General features: G+C 36.9%; 1 protein-coding gene across 42 annotated transcripts in view; it reads left to right on the top strand.

Moving 5' to 3' along the window:
• MAP2 (microtubule associated protein 2) overlaps positions 1-18337 on the top strand; it is a 281261-nt gene that overhangs the window by 194039 nt on the left and 68885 nt on the right. For 41 of the 42 annotated variants that reach the window (XM_019446158.2, XM_019446150.2, XM_019446161.2 and 38 more), the window contains one exon: positions 10308-10592. In XM_019446158.2, coding sequence (XP_019301703.2) covers positions 10331-10592 — 262 coding nt within the window. In that variant the 5' untranslated portion in view covers positions 10308-10330. The remainder of the gene's footprint in view (positions 1-10307; positions 10593-18337) is intronic. The other variant, XM_019446151.2, reaches the window with a different exon arrangement.

Here is an 18337-nt window from a genome sequence, read left to right as displayed (position 1 = left end):
ATTATAACTGGATTTGAGATATTTTAAGCAAATGCACTTTTGTCCTTAACCATTAATGAATGTCAGGGAGTATCTAAAATAAATATTCTAAAGACAATTTGAAGATGTGGAGAGACTGACCAAGGACAAGTTACTGCTCTCAAAATGTGAAGTAGATTTTACCACAAACAATGGGTAATTCTAAACATTCTTCTGAAACATTTCTACCTCCTTCAAGTAGGATTAGACACAGCAGCAAACTGGCATGCTCCCAGGAATCTGACTAAAAGAAGTTGGTCCTGTGATTGGACTAGATTGCTTCATCATAAATGTACTAGACTGAGGAAGTAAAAGCTTCAGCCTATAGTTGTGAGAATGATCATGTGACCTATCAAGATTATTGTCTTAACCTTTTACTCCACTTATTCTACAAGGTGTTTGTGTGTGTGTGTGTGTGTGTGTGTGTGTGTGTGTGTGTGTGTGTGTGTTTCTATCTTCCCTGTTCTTTTCTGAAGTCCTATGTAGCAGGCTTTCCTGAAAGCATGAGTCTTCCAATTTTCGTATATCAGAATCACCTGTTGGTCTTGTTAAACTACCAATCAATTTCCAAGCCCCATGCCCAGAAATTCTAATTTATCAGATCAATACTGGAGGTAATTGGTTGAAAACACTTTTAAGGTACATTGGAATAGGTGATTGCCAAAGAATGTGTCAGTTTCATGATTTTAGTACCTTTTCTGAAACGAGATAAAAGAGTTTATCTTAAAGGTATTTCTAAACCGACATTCACATGGTCTCTGTTATGTATACTAGGTCTTACCCAGGTGTAGTTACTCTTTGCACTTGGTGTCATTTTTTACATGTTCTCCAGTGGACTTAGAACTTGAGAGAATGCCAAATCCTAACCATTAGACCACCAGGGAGCATCTGGAGTTAGGACTTGAGTCCAAATCTACTGTGCCTGAAAAATTAGGTTCAAAAGATTCTCTTCTCACCCAGTGAGCTAGTGTTGGCCAACATCCCATAGCTGACAGAACCTTTTTCTATGTGTTTATCTTGAGGTTGGGTATTGATGAATAATTCATTCAACATTTAACAAATATTTGAAACCCAGCTGAAAACTAAATGGCATTTTGGACAGTTTGTATATTACTATCATGTTTTCTTTGTGTGCATCTTACTTTTGCATGACCCCTTTCAGACTTTGAAAGAAAAATATGAAAACCTCCAACTAGGTAGGCAGAAAATTAAAAAATGGTTTCTTTTCAGTGCAATGTGTCTCTGATTTGCATCTTTAGCTCTGAGAAAAGAAATTCACTTGGTACTTCAGGAAGACAATAGAGCTGTAAGGGACATTTTATTCTTGGTGTTTCTACTGAGTTTTTATTTCTTCCCTTGAAATAGTGGAGAAAATGTGACAGCCGTATCTTATTTTCTTGTATCTTCAAGTGTTCAGGGCATATGTTCCTAGAAACTTTTGTTTGGTGCACTTAAATAAATGTATCTATTTGCTCCTTGTTGTAAAGAACAGGAAGTATAGGAACTATCAGAGCTTATCAAACTATTTTTTTGCTAGTACAGGATTCAGGTAGTCCAATGATAGATGGAGGTCTAGATGAAAATGCTTCTCTTTTCAAACTAGGCTTAAAATTCATTAAGTTTTAATGTGCATATATTAAACCTTTAGGGAGAACCAACAAAAATGTGTTTTTTGGACATCATCAATATAAGTCACTTCTCATTTTAAAGTTATCATTCACTTAGTACCAACATTTTCTAGAATAGTAATTAAAAGAGTACTCTATGGAAGATAGATAAAAGAGAAATACTGTTTTTAAAAAACTAAGTAATGTTAGGGGTGTCTGAGTGACTCGATCAGTTAAGCGTCCGACTCTTGATTTCAGGTCAAGTCATGATCTCAGGGTTCTTGAGCTGGAACCCTGAGTCAGGCTCTGTGCTGCTAGCATAAAGCCTGGTTGGGATTCTCTCTCTCCCTCTCTCTGCCCCTCCCCCACTCATGTGTGTGTGAGTGTGCTCTCTCTCTCTAAAAAAAAATAATAAAACAAAAATAAATGAAAAAACTAAGTAATGTTAGTTTTTGCAAGAACTCATATTTGTCACGTGACTTTGTTAACCTATAACCTTTCTGAAAGATCTAGAACATTAAGGCCTTATAAATGTTCTCTGTGGAAAAAATTTAAGTCTTTTTGTATTTTATTCATTTTACATACATGAGGGATAATATGAGAGCTACTGTGTGCTAAATAATATTATATAATTTTCTTTTTTTTTTTTAATTTTTTTTTTTAACATTTATTTTTGAGACAGAGAGAGACAGAGCATGAACAGGGGAGGGGCAGAGAGAGAGGGAGACACAGAATCTGAAGCAGGCTCCAGGCTCTGAGCTATCAGCACAGAGCCCGACACGGGGCTCGAACTCACGGCCTGTGAGATCATGACCAGAGCCAAAGTCGGACGCGTAACCGACCGAGCCACCAAGGCACCCCTATATAATTTTCTCGAAAGAGTGATACCTTAAAGTAAATTGTTAGAAGGCAATAGGCATGGTCATTATTTATTTATAATATATAGTTTGCCTGATTTCAGAAAAGATTTGACAAGTTTTACAATTAAAAACAGAACATAGTACCACAGTCTTAGGCTGGGAAATACTGCAGTGAAGCATTAAAGTTCCTAGTAATTAAAGAAAGATATCAAAAGTGATATATTACTTGATTGTCTAGGAAATGTCAAAAATCAGCAAAATAAATATATTTGAAATTCCAATATAAATTACTTTATTGTGTATATTCTTGTGCAAGGGACAATCATATCACAAAAGGCAATGTTTTCAAGAATGGCTTTATACAATTAGAAGCAGACTTTCAGGTTGCCTGTAGGCCAGTGCAAATTTTTTTCACACACACAAAAAGCAGTGCATATAGATTTACATGAATTCATGTAAGTATCTAGATAGATACTCAGATAAAATCCGGAGTTTTGAAACATAGAGCATTACAGTCTTAGACCTGGACAATTTGAAAAGCAGATGTATTTAAATATAGCAGAATCTTAATATAGGAGAAATATAATTATTGATATTATAATAAATATTCGAGTAATCTGATAAATAATAGTGGTGCCGACTGGTACACCTATCCATAAGCTACAAAATGTATCTCCAGGAACCTAAACTAGTTATAATATTGATATATTTATTTATTTATTTATTAAGTAATTAAAAATTGGAATTTATCTGTCCCAAGCTATCGATTGAATTTTGCCATACAGACATGTTTTATGTTAAGTTAGACATTTAATTTTGTTGTTGTTGTTGTTGTTCCTTGTGTATCTTACTTGTATAGCTCTTCTCTTTCTTGGGATTTCTTAACTACAATTATCTAGATTTGACTACTTACAAGGCTCCTGATTCATGGTACTAAAACCTTCTACCCAATATGTGAAAAAGTACTTATTTTACTTAGCAGCATTAAACATATATGCATCAACTGTATCTAAAAACAAAATTGAATGATTTTACATAAACAAATAGATAAGGGATTAATCCATATGCCATTTCAACTTGGAATTTAATCTGTAGAAAAACTGTATTCATTCTGGTTTTAATATACGGTGGTATACATTGAATCTTTAAGAGGTTGGAAATCTGATCAATGCCAAGTCATATCATTTGGCCCATATCCCTAGAATCAAAAGTTAATGACAGATTGCCACATGGTAATGAATCTTACATTTTTTAAATAATTAGTCATCAAAGAAATGACTGAGAGTGTAGCAGTGATCAAGGGTTCAACAGCTGGGATAAGAGCATGCATTGTTGAGGGGGAAAAGCTACAATTTTTTTTTTCTGAAGTTAATATACTGTGTAGTCTCGGCTTCAGGAGTAGAATCCGGTGATTCATCACTTACATATAACACCCAGTGCTCATCCCAACAAGTGCCCTCCTTAATGCCCATCACCCATTTTCCCCACCCCCATCAACCCTCAGTTTGTTCTCTGTATTTAAGAGTCTCTTATGGTTTGCCTCCCTCTCTGTTTGTATCTAATTTTTCCCTCTCTTCCCCTATGTTCATCTATTATGTTTCTTAAATTCCACATGTGAGTGAAATCATATATCTATCTTTCTCTGACAGACTTATTTTGCTTAGCATAATACCCTCCAGTTCCATCCACATTGTTGCGAATGGCAAGATTTCATTTTTGTTGTTGTTGTTACCTAGTAGTATTCCATTGTATATACATACACCACATCTTAACCCATTCATCAGTTTATGGACATTTAGGCTCTTTCCATTCTTTGGCTATTGTCGATAGTGCTGCTGTAAACATTGGGGTGCATGTGTCCCTTCGAATCTGCACTCCTGTGTCCTTTGGATAAATTCCTAGTAGTGCTATTGCTGGGTGATAGGGTAATTCTATTTTTAATTTTTTGAGGAACCTCCATACTGTTTTCCAGAGTGGCTGTACCAGTTTGCATTCCCACCCAACAGTGCAAGAGGGTTGCCCTTTCTCCACATCCTCACCAACATCTGTTGTTTCCTGAGCTGTTAATTTTAGCTACTCTGACTGGTGTGAGGTGGTATCTCATTGTGGTTTTGATTTGTATTTCCCTGATGGTGAGTGACGTTGAGCATCTTTTCATGTGGCTGTTAGCCATCTGGATGCCTTCTTCGGAGAAGTGCCTATTTATGTCTTCTGCCCATTTCTTCACTGGAATATTTGTTTTTTGGGGGTGGAGTTTGGTAAGTTCTTTATAGATGTTCTATACTAACCCTTTATCTGATATGTCATTTGTAAGTATCTACTCCCATTCTGCCGTTTATCTTTTCATTTTGTTGATTGTTTCCTTTGGCAGAAGCAAAAAGCTAGAATTTTAAGAACTGGAATTTTAAAGCCTAGAATTTTGATGAAAGAAGAAAGAACTCTGTTCTTAGAGAAGTCTCAAATATCAGCAGGAAATTGTTAAATAAAAAAAATGGTAGCAAAGATTGAAACTTATCACTCAAGTCCATGACTGACATTTTTGGTGGCACAAGATCTTCTCTCAGCTTTCTTTCCAACTGTGTATCTTAATTGAGATGAATACTGGGGCCTGCAATATGCAGCATAATAGCAATGTAATGATAAAGTCAAGCGAAATATCTCATTCTGATATAAAGAGAAATTTGAACCCGTAAGATCTCTTTTTAAAAAATCCATTTTACAGGGTGCCAGGTGGCTCAGTCGGTTGAGCATCCAACTCTTGATCATAGCTTAGGTCTTAATCTCAGGGTCATGAGTTCAAGTCCTGCATTGGGCTCTGTGCTGAGCATGGAGCCTACTTAAAAATAATAATAAAAATTAAAAAAAATAAAAATCCATATTACAAGTAGCTGTATCCTCACTGATATTGGCACTTGTGTTTAGCCCTAGCAGGTAAGATTCCCATTGCAAATTTGTTGTACATTGGAAGTCAATGTCTCGGACTTAGTACAGTTCTTTTTAACTTGATAATTTCCTTGCCCACATTATCAAGCTAGGCTTTTGGAAGAGAGGGATGAGGGGAAGAATTCAGGTAGCTTTTCAGTTTAATTCTCAAGTAAGATGATTGTGTGGCAGATCCCCAGCTGCTCAGTTGTTCAGAGCAGTTAGGATCTGTGATCTTTTGCGATATGGAAAATAGAGTCTTTCTCATTACACAGTAGGAATGGATGTTACAATTTCTAGTACCTCACAAGTTTCCTTCTATATTTTGGAGGGGATTGGAGTTTATCTCAGCTTTCTTATCTTTTTTAATACTACATTCACGGTTTTCAGAGAGATTCAGGTAAAGGAAGACTATATATCAGGAAGAAGAAATGAAAGGAAGCTGTGGTCACTTTTAACTATATTGTAAAACCATTTTGAGGAGTGGAAATAATCTACGACCCTATAACACTGATTAGGAATTTAAGTGAAATTTACCATGTATGTGTGGGATTTTCATAATACCATGTTGTGATTATAAGTTTGTATGGCCAAATAGTGTGTCCTTTGATTCCAGCAACTTTTCAGTACGGCAGAAGAAAATCTTTCCAAATCATATTTTCTGTCAAAGTAGTTTTGTCAGAGCAGTGATGATTGTAGCTTGAAATCTCCTCAAATGATTTTCACTTAATAGATGGTTAGACTATGTACATTTCAAATACCCAACAAATTAGAAAGTGGCATCTGATTCGTCTACAAGTGTTTTAAAGTGTATTATCTGAATAGTCTTATCAGGAAGTCAAATAATGCATTTTAGGTAACTAATTCCCTGTATTTATGCCTCTGATATTAATTGGAGCAGCATGACCAGACAGCTCTTTCTTTTTCCAAAATTAGCTTTTATTGATTAACTGAAAAAAAAAAAAAAAAGGAATCCAAAGCTCTAAAGCTTTGAACATTAAGGAGTTTGTTTACTTTGTAAATGCCTGGTTTCTTTAAAACAAAGTATCTTAACATTTTAAGATAATTAATTTTAAGATAATTAATTGATACTGTCCCCAATAAGGCATTGGTTTTTTAGGTTCAAGGTGAAGATTTTTGGTCACTGACAAATCTTCCTCAGAGAGCCTTAGGGAAAAAACTGCCAGTTTTAGCTAGGAGTTTGGGTTCTTATATTGTTTTATTTACTTGGACTCTCTGTGGCTAGGACTCTTGGTGTTAAACAAGGGCTAAAATGCAAACCTGAGAATTTCCCAAATCCTTTTGGACATGTTAATAAACATGGCACCAAAAAAAGTTTTCTATGCTGAACTGGTTGGAATGCTTTGGACATCATTGCCCATCCCTAAGATTCAAAAGTCCAGTAGCTTATCAAAAACTCTTAAAAACCTCAAGTTATATACATGCCTCTGTAGCTCAGCATTTCTCAAGCTTATTTGAGCACTTTACCACTGTCTTCTTCCCCAAAACACATAACCAAGACTAATCATGAAAAAAATCAGACAAATTTCAATAGAGGAATTATCTATACCTGACCAGTATTTTTCAAAGTCATCAAAAGCAAGGAAAGTCTGAGAAATTTTTACAGCCAAGAGGAACCTGAAGAGACATGGCAATGAAATGTAATGTATCCTGGATGGAATTTTAGAACAACAACAACAAAAGGACATTAGCTAAAACTAAGATAATCTAAATGAACTATGGACTTTAGTTAATAATATATTAATATTTTATAATTAATTATAACAAATATACCATACTAAGGTAAGATGTTAGTGATAGAAAATTGTGTACAGGGGTGCATGGGAACTTCTTGTACAATCTGGTTAATATTTCTATAAATCTAAAACTGTTCTAAAATTATAAAGCCTATTAATTTTTTTAAAGTGGCATTAACAAGGCATGTACTTGTTTTGGGGGAAACTTGCTACTTACGAGTATTTACTCAGCATGCAAACTAGATTGGATAATGTAGGAATATGGAAATTTAAATTAAACTATTTTAGTAAAGAAAAGTAAAGAAATCAAGGCATGTAAAGAAAGGATGCTGAGCCAAGGGTCTCAAATTCAAAGGTGACAATTTGAATCCACATAATTTCTTCAGCCCATTGGACATAGAAGATGATGAAACAACTGAGAAAAAAATATAATCTGTATATACCTAAATGAGGTCCTTTGATATTTGACTGGAAGACAATGACAGAATGGAGTCTAGAACAGTGCAGAATCATCTTTATAAAAGATGTCGGGAAGATTTCAGACATGTACCTGGAGTGCTTAATTCTGACGGTGCATCCCTTCTATCAGGCTTCCATGTCTCAGACATTTCCCATGTCTGCCTTGGAACATTCTTTCAGTCCCATATAATATCCGGAGACAGATTTGCAAGTAACTCTTGTTATTGTACCAAGTTTTCAGACTCTTGTTCCTGTGGCAATAACTCCAGAAAACTACTTAAAATATTTTATATATAAGGACTTGCAGTATCATGGCTAGTAGTATAATTCTAACAACAATAACAGAGATTGTAACTGTTAATCATTGGACATGACTGGGACTGTGCTGAGCCCTGTATATTTTTCTTTTTTTTTCTTTTAATTTTTTTCAAGGTTTATTCATTTTTCAGAGACAGAGCGTGAGCAGAGGAGGGGCAGAGAGAGAGGGAGACACAGAATCTGAAACAGGCTCTAGGCTCTGAGCTGTCAGCACAGAGCCTGAAGCGGGGCCTGAACTCACGGACAGCGAGATCATGACCTGAGCTAAAGTTGGACGCCCAACCGACTGAGCCACCCAAGGCGCCCTGCCCTGTATATTTTTCTGTTCAAACTTTACAATCATAAACTAGGCATCATTGTCCTCGCTTTACAGATGAAGAGACACTTCTGGGGATAAAGTTCTTTACACATTGTCGGTGATATAGGGATGCTCCTTGGTTTATTCACAAGCCCTTCAATCAATGCTTTGAAAGCTAAATTCATATCATTTTTTAAATATGTTCTTAAGGACAATAAATAGAACCCTTATGGGAAGCAGTTTGGAGGTAGGTTTGGTATTGTAGTCAAATTAGTTTAAATGAGTTAACTCATCTAGCTCTTCAGCTATGAATAGAAAACTAGAATGAGAACCTGAAGAACACATTGAAATTTGGGGGGAAAAAAAAGACAAATGCTTGTCAGGAATTTGGTGGGAAAGCTTACTTTCTTTACAACTTAGTTTACTTGTGATGTCTCTAAACAGAGCTTAGTAACAGGAAGATTTGTTTTAATACAATTTTGTTTGCTTGTTTGGATGTTTTTACTTGAGTTACTGTTTTGAAAACAGGAAAGTAAAAAAAAAAAGGAAAGAAAAAGAAAAAGGGAAAGTGTTCTTAGTTTCCATCAGAGACAGTCATGGCCTATGTCTATATCCTCAGTCTGGGAACAGTAGGCCATGAATAAGACTACATTGCTGGCAACAGCTTTCTAGAAGTGAGTAATGAATCATCTCTTATCAACTACATGTCTAAACCTAGTGACATCAGTGTGTAAGTGAAGGCCATGCAATGTCTGTCACTGACTTAATGTGTACAAAACACCTACTCCATGACTTTTTCAAACTTTACTATAATTCACAGTTACTGATACATGTCAGTAATTTAACTTTTCCACATCTGATTTGACTTAGTTGTGAAATAACATTATAAGGTAGGATGTAGGTCTAATACTGTATTTTTTTATCTTTTCTCTGTAAGATATACTAAGACAAAATCTTAATATATCTATATATACTCTTAATACATAGGGTTTAGGAAAATTTGCTGAGAAACTAAGTCAAAACTCTCTTTTAATATACAGTATCCAAGAAAACATATCCATCTCTGGTTTGAATTGAACACCTTTGAAATGGAAAAAGCTAATGTGGGGGCACCTGCGTGGCTCAGTCGGTTAAGCATCCGACTTCAGCTCAGGTCATGATCTCACTGTCATGGGTTCAAGCCCTGCATCAGGCTCTATGCTGATAGCTCAGAGCCTGGAGCCGGCCTCACATTCTGTGTCTCCCTGTCTCTCTGTCCCTCCCCAACTTGTGCTCGCTCTCTCTCTTTCTCTCTCTGTCTCTCTCTCTCTCAAAAATAAATAAACATTAATTTTTTTTTAAAAAAAGACTAATGTGTTAGCCATTGTCTTTTCTAGGGTTCAGGGAGAATTGTGTTTTTAAATATTTTTTTTTTATTTTTTAAAATGTTTATTTTCGAGAGAGAGAGAGAGACAGAACATGAGTGGGGGGAGGGGCAGAGAGAGAGGGTGACACAAAATCTGAAACAGGCGCCAGGCTCTGAGCTGTCAGTGCAGAGGCCGACTTGGGGCTCCAACTCACAAACTGTGAGATCATGACCTGAGCCGAAGTTGGACGCTTAACCAACTGAGGCACCCAGGCATCCTGAGAATTGCTTTTAAAAGAGTACTTGGAGTAGTTTCCCCCAATTCATCATTTCCCCCTCAGCCATTTGTTTTCTCACATATTTCTACCCAATTTTCTCATACTACAAATTTTCCCTATCCTGAAGGATTCCTTGACTCTACTGTATAGTCAATATCATGTATCAATGAAAGTTAGATATCTCCTTAAATGCCAAATACTAGTGTAAAAAATATATATGTAAATTAATGGTGATCCTGTATTAAAAGAATTGATATGCCAGAAGAGATCTGTAAAAACGAAGGTATTAACAACAGCTGTTTTCTTGATATTAACAGTCGATTATTGAGCATGTTTTTTTGACCATAGCTAACTATTGAGTTTGCTATAAGTGTGCCCTATCTTAGTAATATTAGATCGTAGTTCCCCACAGTGATGGCCGCTATTGTTTTTATTCCAATCCCAGAAGAGGTCACAAGGTGTAGAAGAATGGCAGATGATCGGAAAGATGAAGCAAAGGCGCCTCACTGGACCTCAGCTCAACTAACAGAAGCATCTGCACATCCACATCCACCTGAGATTAAGGACCAAGGCGGGGCAGGGGAAGGACTTGTCAGAAGTGCCAATGGATTCCCATACAGGGAGGATGAAGAGGGCGCCTTTGGAGAACATGGGTCACAGAGCACCTATTCAGATACCAAAGAGAATGGCATCAATGGAGAGCTGACCTCAGCTGACAGAGAAACAGCAGGTAACCAAGGGCTCCTCTGTCACCAGTGCTGGCTTTGTGCTTTGAAGTCTGTTTAGTCTGAAACTGAATTAATTTACCATGATGACCTTCTTTCACCAGCACAAGGTCTAAAATTCCAGTCGGTGAGAGAAAATAGACACCAAGAAAAAAGAAAAATCTTGAGGAGGAGCCTAACATTCCCCCAAATTAGTTGTATTCTTAATCTCATCTCCCTATTTAGTTTTACCACTTTAACTTTAATGGACAGATGGCTCAGTGTGTGTGTGCTTTTGCTAGTTAACTCTCAGCTTTTTTAACTCATTGAAAGAAAACTTCACAAATGCTTTGAATGATATTGGACCTAAATCTGATTGACTGATTAGAAGCATATGTACATTTTAGGTCAGAAAGCCATATAGAGCCTATCTCCCAGCCTGTAAAAAAAAAGAGACAGAGAGATTGGGGCGCCTGGCTGGCTCAGTTGGTGGAACGTGCGATTCTTGATCTTGGGATTGTGAGTTCAAGGCCCAAGTTGAGTATAGATATTACTTAAAAAAAATAAAATCTTAAAATAAAAAGAGAGAGAGAATAGGGAAGGGAGGGGAGGGGAGGGAAGGGAAGGAAACACATACATGGGAACCATTTCATACTTCCTCAGAGAGCTTTTTAAGAACTAATATTACAGATGCTTGAAGGAGAACTTAATTTGGCTTACTCCTAAGTACTTCCTTTCAAAGTGCAATTTCTACCAATAGTCCTCTTTACTCTCATTGATAATAGCTTCCTTGATGGCGTAGTCATTATAAAGCATTAACAGCATAGAGAAACACTTGCTTTCACTATATTCTTCACCATTACTTTCCGTTTTTTCTGTCATAAGAATTTAATGTGTTTGTACACAATAACTTGCTGACATGCTACTCCAAAAAGAGGAGGTAAACTATAAGTAATAAGAAAGGTAATGCCTCCTTCAGAGTCATCCCTTGCTTATTCAAAGACTGATTTTCTGCACTCAGTCAGCAGCACTTATCAACTGTATGCTTTGTTCAAAAAATATACTTAAAATTAATGGGGGTAATATTAAAGGCTTCTCAAATAACTGAAGAGAAATTACATAAGGACATGCTATAATTTTTTTAATCCACTCATTTGATAAACTACTGTTGAGCATTTTCTATATGCAAGGTATATTAGCTTCTGTGCCAGGGCACTTGCAAGGAGTGGTCTCTGAACTTCACAGAGCAGAGGATGCAGTAGCAGACATGAGGCCTGTGCACACAATTCAAATGCAAAACACAATGTATTGTGTGCCAAATGAGCAGTATAGAAAGGCAAAGTTGAAGAGAGATCATTATTACTTGGGACCAAAGTTCCCAAATTGCGTACAGAAGCATCTTGATAAGTCGCAGCAAACTCAGGGGTGTGGCAGAATATTTTAAATGCTCAAAGGAAACACAGAGACACTCAACATCTGTTAAGCACTACATGACCTCAAGATAGTCCACAGTTTCAACATTCGATTACAGTATAAAATATAAATATAAATATAAATAAATATAAAATCCTTTTCAAGATTTATCTTTGTGAAGTCAGGTTTTCGGCTGTAATAAGAAGCAAGTACCCTGCAGAAAGTCATGTGGAACAGGGGAAGAGAGTGGCAGTGTCCAATCTAATTTAAGTATTTGAGCAGCTGCACAGTGCTCAACAGACACATACGCCCCATTAGTAAGGAATTGTGGATACGAGAGAAGTAAAAATGTTATTTTTGCCTTTCGTGGCCACAATGAGGATTAAATGAGATAGTAAAGTGTACAAAGTCAATGAATCAAGAAATAGTATCTATTAATTACCATTAGTGTTATTGGTGGTGGTAGTAGTGGTGTAAATATGGACGATAGGGCACTCTTGATCAAGGAATATTTTTCTAAAGTTGAGTATAATACAACTTGAACAGGGCAGGACCTGAGTGTCAGGAGCACTAACTAGGAACATTTTGAAGAAACTGAAGCATGAAGAGATGAGGACATGAGGAGCAAAATTGTTGTGGGGAAAGCAAGAGATCATGTGATAGACCAACATTTTTCTCATCGTCATATCTTGCAACACCTGACATTACACTTCAGGGACTCACTAAATGTATGTTGAATGAGTGAGTGAATGAATGCAAAAGAAGAAAGAAAGTCCTACTTAAATTAATGGTGAATGAAAACTCTTGAAAGTCTTGCTTTGTCTCTTGGGCTCTCACCAGCTGAATCTTACTGATGATGATAGAGGCTTGAAATATACTAAGGAAAAAAATCCCTGTAGCGTGTTTGGTCAAGGAAGAACCAATATCACTTACTATTTCATTTTTTCAGTGGTCTTAATTAAATATTTAAGAGCGTCAGAAAAATCTCTTTGCCAGGTCAGTATGTCCTTGCCAGCTTCTTTGAGAAAATAATATAAATTAAAAAGAGATTAACAGATGTTTCTTTTAATTTTTGGGTTCAGGACCATCCAGAGTTAATTTTGAATTCAATTCAACATATATCACACAAATCTTGTACTGCCTTTGAGAAACTGATTCTGAAAGTTCTATATGTATGTTCATAGTGAAAAAAGTTGTAAGCAGCCGGTTGTGGGTCACCAGAGTGAAGTGTGCAATCCAAACTATGATGTTTCTTAAGTTAAACTCCCTCCAGAAATAACAGGCCATTTTTAAGTCCATAAAATATCCATATGTAGAAAGCTGTGGGAAAGGAAAAATGTGAGATATTGTCTCATATCTACAGAAGATGTTCTAGTGATAATTCAATGTGCAGTTAGATTTTTGTCCAAACTTTTGCTTAATAAAATAATGCATTTTATTATTGATGGTTTATATATAACTGTTTCACAAACAAAGATCATTCCCAATAAAAAGAAATGTCCTTAAATCTCAAAGATAGTCTTTAGAAATGCTAACCATTGATAATAGGCATCACTAATGTGAGCTGGCATTGTATTTCAAGGTGATTGAAGAGGACCAGAGGAGCTATATACTGGCCTCCTCTTTTATCATTCACATGTAATCTATCAGTATATTGCATTTTTCCCTTACAAAAGATACTTCTCCGGGCACTTTTAACATAACACATTTCCTAGGAACATCAGGTCTTCAGCTACATATTGTGGTGTCCAAGCCACTACTGGTTGAATCCAGAGATCTTTCTTCTTTCCTTCTTTGCTATAGTCCTCTCTTAATTTTTAGAAACAATTTTTTCCTCAAGGTTGTTTATTTTTATTCTTCTCTAAAAACAAGATCCCATAATAAATGAAACACCATCACTGCATCACTTTCTTCCTTCCTTTTGTCATCAGGTGGGCTTACTTGAACCAGAGATCTTACCTCATTCTCTCTTACCTATGCTTTTCAAGGTTCACCTTCATTTCTGAGCCATAATAATTCTTAATTTTTAGATGTGCAAACCCATAGTCAGCTTATCTTTGATCTTATGTGCTGAGGCTGGGAAAGGGGGAGAAAGGAATTCTAGAAGGCAATAATATTTTAAATTATATATATTTTTTTACAGATTATTCTTCTAGATGTTGGCTCTTTTCTTACAATTGAAAGCTAATCCATAGAAAAGTAGATAGATTTACTCGCTTATTGTAGCATAACTTTTAATTACTTTAAGAATTATTCCTGTATTTATTCACTAAAGTAACCTTTTTAGAAGCCATGACATAAAAGTCCCCCCCCCCGCCCACCCCGCAAAAGGAGAAACCATTGAGAATCTAGTCATTTAGGAAAGCTGCTATTATAATGAAACTAAATCCATCATTTTTTTTAATTTATTTTTTTATTGAAATATAGTTGACACATAAAGTTACTTTAGTTTCAAGTATACAACATAGTGATTCAACTTCTCTACACATTATGATACGCTCCCCACAAATATAGCTGCCATCTGTCACCATACAACACTATTACAGTACCACTGACTGTATTCCCTATGCTGTACCTTTTAGCCCCATGACCTACTCATTCCATAACTGGAAGCCTGTACCTTCCTCTCCATGCTCATCTTGCCCCGCCCCCTCACCCCATTCCCTCTTGGTTAATTCTCTTTATTTAGGAGTCTCTTTCTGCTTTTTGTTTGTTTTAAAACAGTCATTTTAAATCGTCTTCCAAAGCATGAATCATAAAAGGCTTGTAATAAACCTTTCCTCTCTTTTCTGCCTCATCTTTATTGAAGAAAGCAAGAGGACTGCATTTGGTACCCCCAGAGTTCCAATCCTGACTGGAAATTAGTAGCCGCATCTTTTTTTTATTTAGAAAAAAAATTTTTTTGTTAAGTTTATTTATTTATTGAGAGAGAGAGAGAGAGAGCAAGCAAGCGAGTATGAGCAGGGGAGGGGCAGAGAGAGAGAGGGAGAGAGAGAGAACCTCAAGCAGGCTCCACACCATCAATACAGAGCCCAACCCACGAACCATGAGATCATGACCTGAGCTGAAACCAAAAGTCAGATGCTTAACTGACTGAGCCACTCAGGCGCTCCTAAGAGCCGTATCTTTAAGTTTCTTATCTTTCTTATCATATTAGCATTCATATCAAGATCACTGCAAGAGACAGGTGAAGACCACCTTTCAGTCCTCCTCTTTACTGGTGTAGTCACCCATCTGAGATCCCATGACCACAGCCAGACTGCAGGTCTCCAACTGCATAGACCTGTGCGCTTCCCACACCCCACTCTGCCAGATTCGGAACAGCACGGCCAGCTGCAGCTGTTACCAATTATAGCCTTCTTCTATTACAGAACAGCCACATCCCTGTACCTTTCAGCATGACAGAAAATCCTAACTTTAGTCTTGATTTTAGCATGAATGGAGCAAGAAAGGGGGCAATTCTCAGAAGTTTATAGATGCCACAACATTGAAGTATTTAAAATCATGCTTTTGTGGAGCACCTGGGTAGTTCAGTCTGTTAAGCATCCGACTCTTGATTTTAGCTCAGGTCATGAACTCATCGTTTGTGAGTTCGAGCCCTGCATGGGGCTTTGCTCTGGCAGTGCAGAGCCCGCTTGGGATTCTCTCTCTCCCAAAACAAATAAATAAACGTAAAAAAAAAAAAAAAATCATGCTTTCATGATTTTGACTATCCTAAGGTGCAATGCTTTCAACACAAGTAAGAAAGACCAGTCAGGGGGTAAAGGCCTTTGTGATCATCAAAAGTCGGTATCAGCCATCTCTTGGAGTAAATTTAAAGATGAAAGGATGTTTCTCCAGTTACCCCCATTCCAGTTCTCCAGAGCTGCTTTGTTTTCCCAACATCCTGGGGATCCTATTCAGGTCTACTTCCTGCTGCGGCTGTGAGATCTGTAAAAGCTGTTCCAGGTGACACACTATTGCTTTTTCAGAGCTCACCAGTGGAGCGGTGCCTTTGAAAGCCTTGACCTGCACTTTAACCTCCCCAGAGCTTAGACAGCCAGGTGATCAACATACTGAGATACGCAAGTTTATTGTTGCTGGAATTAGAAGCTGAGGCTTAAAAATACAAAAAGGAGGAAAAGTTTGTCATCATTCACATGCTAAAGGTTGATTATACTTTAAGCTTCTCTTTCCCTTTTTCATCGTAGAAAATGTGAACCTGCCTTTTTCTTACCTCTCTCATTTTTTCTGCCTCCATTCCTAGATTTGAGATTTACTGGCAGGAGTCACCATCCCATTGAAAATATGGCATATTGTATATGATATTTTATTAACGTACGCAGGGCCAAAAAAAGTACCGAACCATGTCTCTCGTGAGACGACTAAAGCCATCTGCACCACCCCACAAGACAAGTAAACACGCTGGCCTAACAATACAAGAGGTTGCAGATTTTCCTTGTTGCCACGGCAACCACTCATTGCTCTAGCTGCCATTTCCCTGAGCTGCGCAGAGAGAGGAGTGTGCAGAGCACAGTTATTTAGCATTCAAGGCTGGATCTGCAGAAAAGCACCAGGGCCTCACTGCGAAGCGTCTGGGCCTGGAGGCGCCGATAGATGAGTACACAAAATGGGGATCTCGTCCGTGGTTTCCTTTGAATGGTTAGGCATCTGGGGCTGGAAAGAGTAAGAAAGACAGGATTGATTGAAAAAAAAAAGAAAGGCAATTCCACAAGGTTTGTATTTGTCATGTTTGCTTTGTCCTTATGTGGTCTCTATACCATTTGAGGCAGATTTGGGCATTAACTTCAATCATAAAATGTGGCTTGTCTTGTTGGTAAATAGAAGGGTCTGAACCTGATGGAGAGCTTGCTTACATGGACGTTGTAACAATGAACTGTATCTCCTACTCTTGGTAAGATATGAGCTTGTATGTAGATATGAGCTTGTATATAGATATTGATAGCTAGAGCTTAAAATGTTTGCACAAAGTGGAGGAAAAGACAGGTACCAGATAACGTTGTTTACTTAAATGCGCAGTTAGGGGTGGTTCTTCCTGTAAAAATTGACTTCACATCTCTCTTTGCTCTTCAGCGGAAGTCTTAAAGTAGAATGAGATTGTCTTAAGTCAATAATTCTGAATCAAAATATAAGGAAACCATGATTTCTCTAGACTTATTTTAATTGAACCCAGTGATGTAACAAATTAAAATATGATTTTGTTCCTTGGAATTTTAATTGCCTACAAACATTTCCAGTTGTGAGGAGCAAGGCTCTAACACAATATAATAAGATATTTGAAAACTAATATTAATTTGTATACACATTTACTCCCATGTATATTCTTCCACAAAATGCCTCCCATGCACTTGGTGAAAATTAGTCCCATTTCTTTACATCTTGTTTTATACTAAATGTCAGAACCACAATCCCAATCACTAAAAAAAAATATTGTTTATCATTCTCTTTGGGCACTGACACTGAAAAATTATTTTGTTGAATTTGAATCTTAATGACTGCAACAGATTTGAGCTAAGAAAAATTAAGACCTACTTGTAAAATTATTCTGTCTGGCTTTTTTTTTAATGTAAATATAATTTAATTATCACTGTATTTTCTTACTTGACCCTCTCCCCTGATCCTGTATTTTCCAAGACATTATCACATTTCCTCCTCTCTAATTTGCTATCACGTTTTATCATCATATTTTTTTAAGGTATTTTTGAGGTTTTTAAAATCTCCACTTAGGGAAGAATTCTACATGCCCCATAAAATCCTTTTCATTTGCAGTGAGCAGATGAAAATAATCAGTCATGGAAGCAAGTCTTCCTGGATTTATTTTTGGACAATGTAAGCCTTTGTTTTGATTAGCCTTATGCATAGCCTTTATCTGTCTCTTGTTCCATTTCTTTTTTTTTTTTAAGTTTATTTATTTACTTTGATGGGGGAGGGGCAGAGAGAGGGAGAGATAGAGAATCCCAAGCAGGCTGCGTGCTGTTAGTGCAAAGCCTGATGCAGGGTTTGAACTCATGGACCATAAGATAATGACCTAAGCTGAAATCACGAGTCAGACGCTCAACTGACTGTCTCTTGTTCTATTACTAAGAATTCTGTCCTCACAAGGGGTGCCTAAGCACCCAACTTCGGCTCAGGTCATGATCTCACAGTTTGTGGGTTCGAGCCCCGTGTCAGGCTCTGTGCTACAGCTCAGAGCCTGGAGCCTGCTTCAGATTCTATATCTCCCTCTCTCTCTGCTCCTCCCCCACTTGTGTTCTCTCTCTCTCAAAAATAAATAAACATTAAAAAGAAAAAAGAATTCTCTCCTCACAAAAAAAAGATAAGAGAACAACTTTAATAGTAATTTGCAACAAATAAATTC

Source organism: Panthera pardus, unplaced genomic scaffold (genome assembly GCF_024362965.1).
Source record: "Panthera pardus isolate Hobbes unplaced genomic scaffold, ASM2436296v1 HiC_scaffold_10, whole genome shotgun sequence".
In the NCBI taxonomy this organism is placed as follows: domain Eukaryota; kingdom Metazoa; phylum Chordata; class Mammalia; order Carnivora; family Felidae; genus Panthera; species Panthera pardus.
This window is presented reverse-complemented; position numbering and strand designations above follow the sequence as displayed.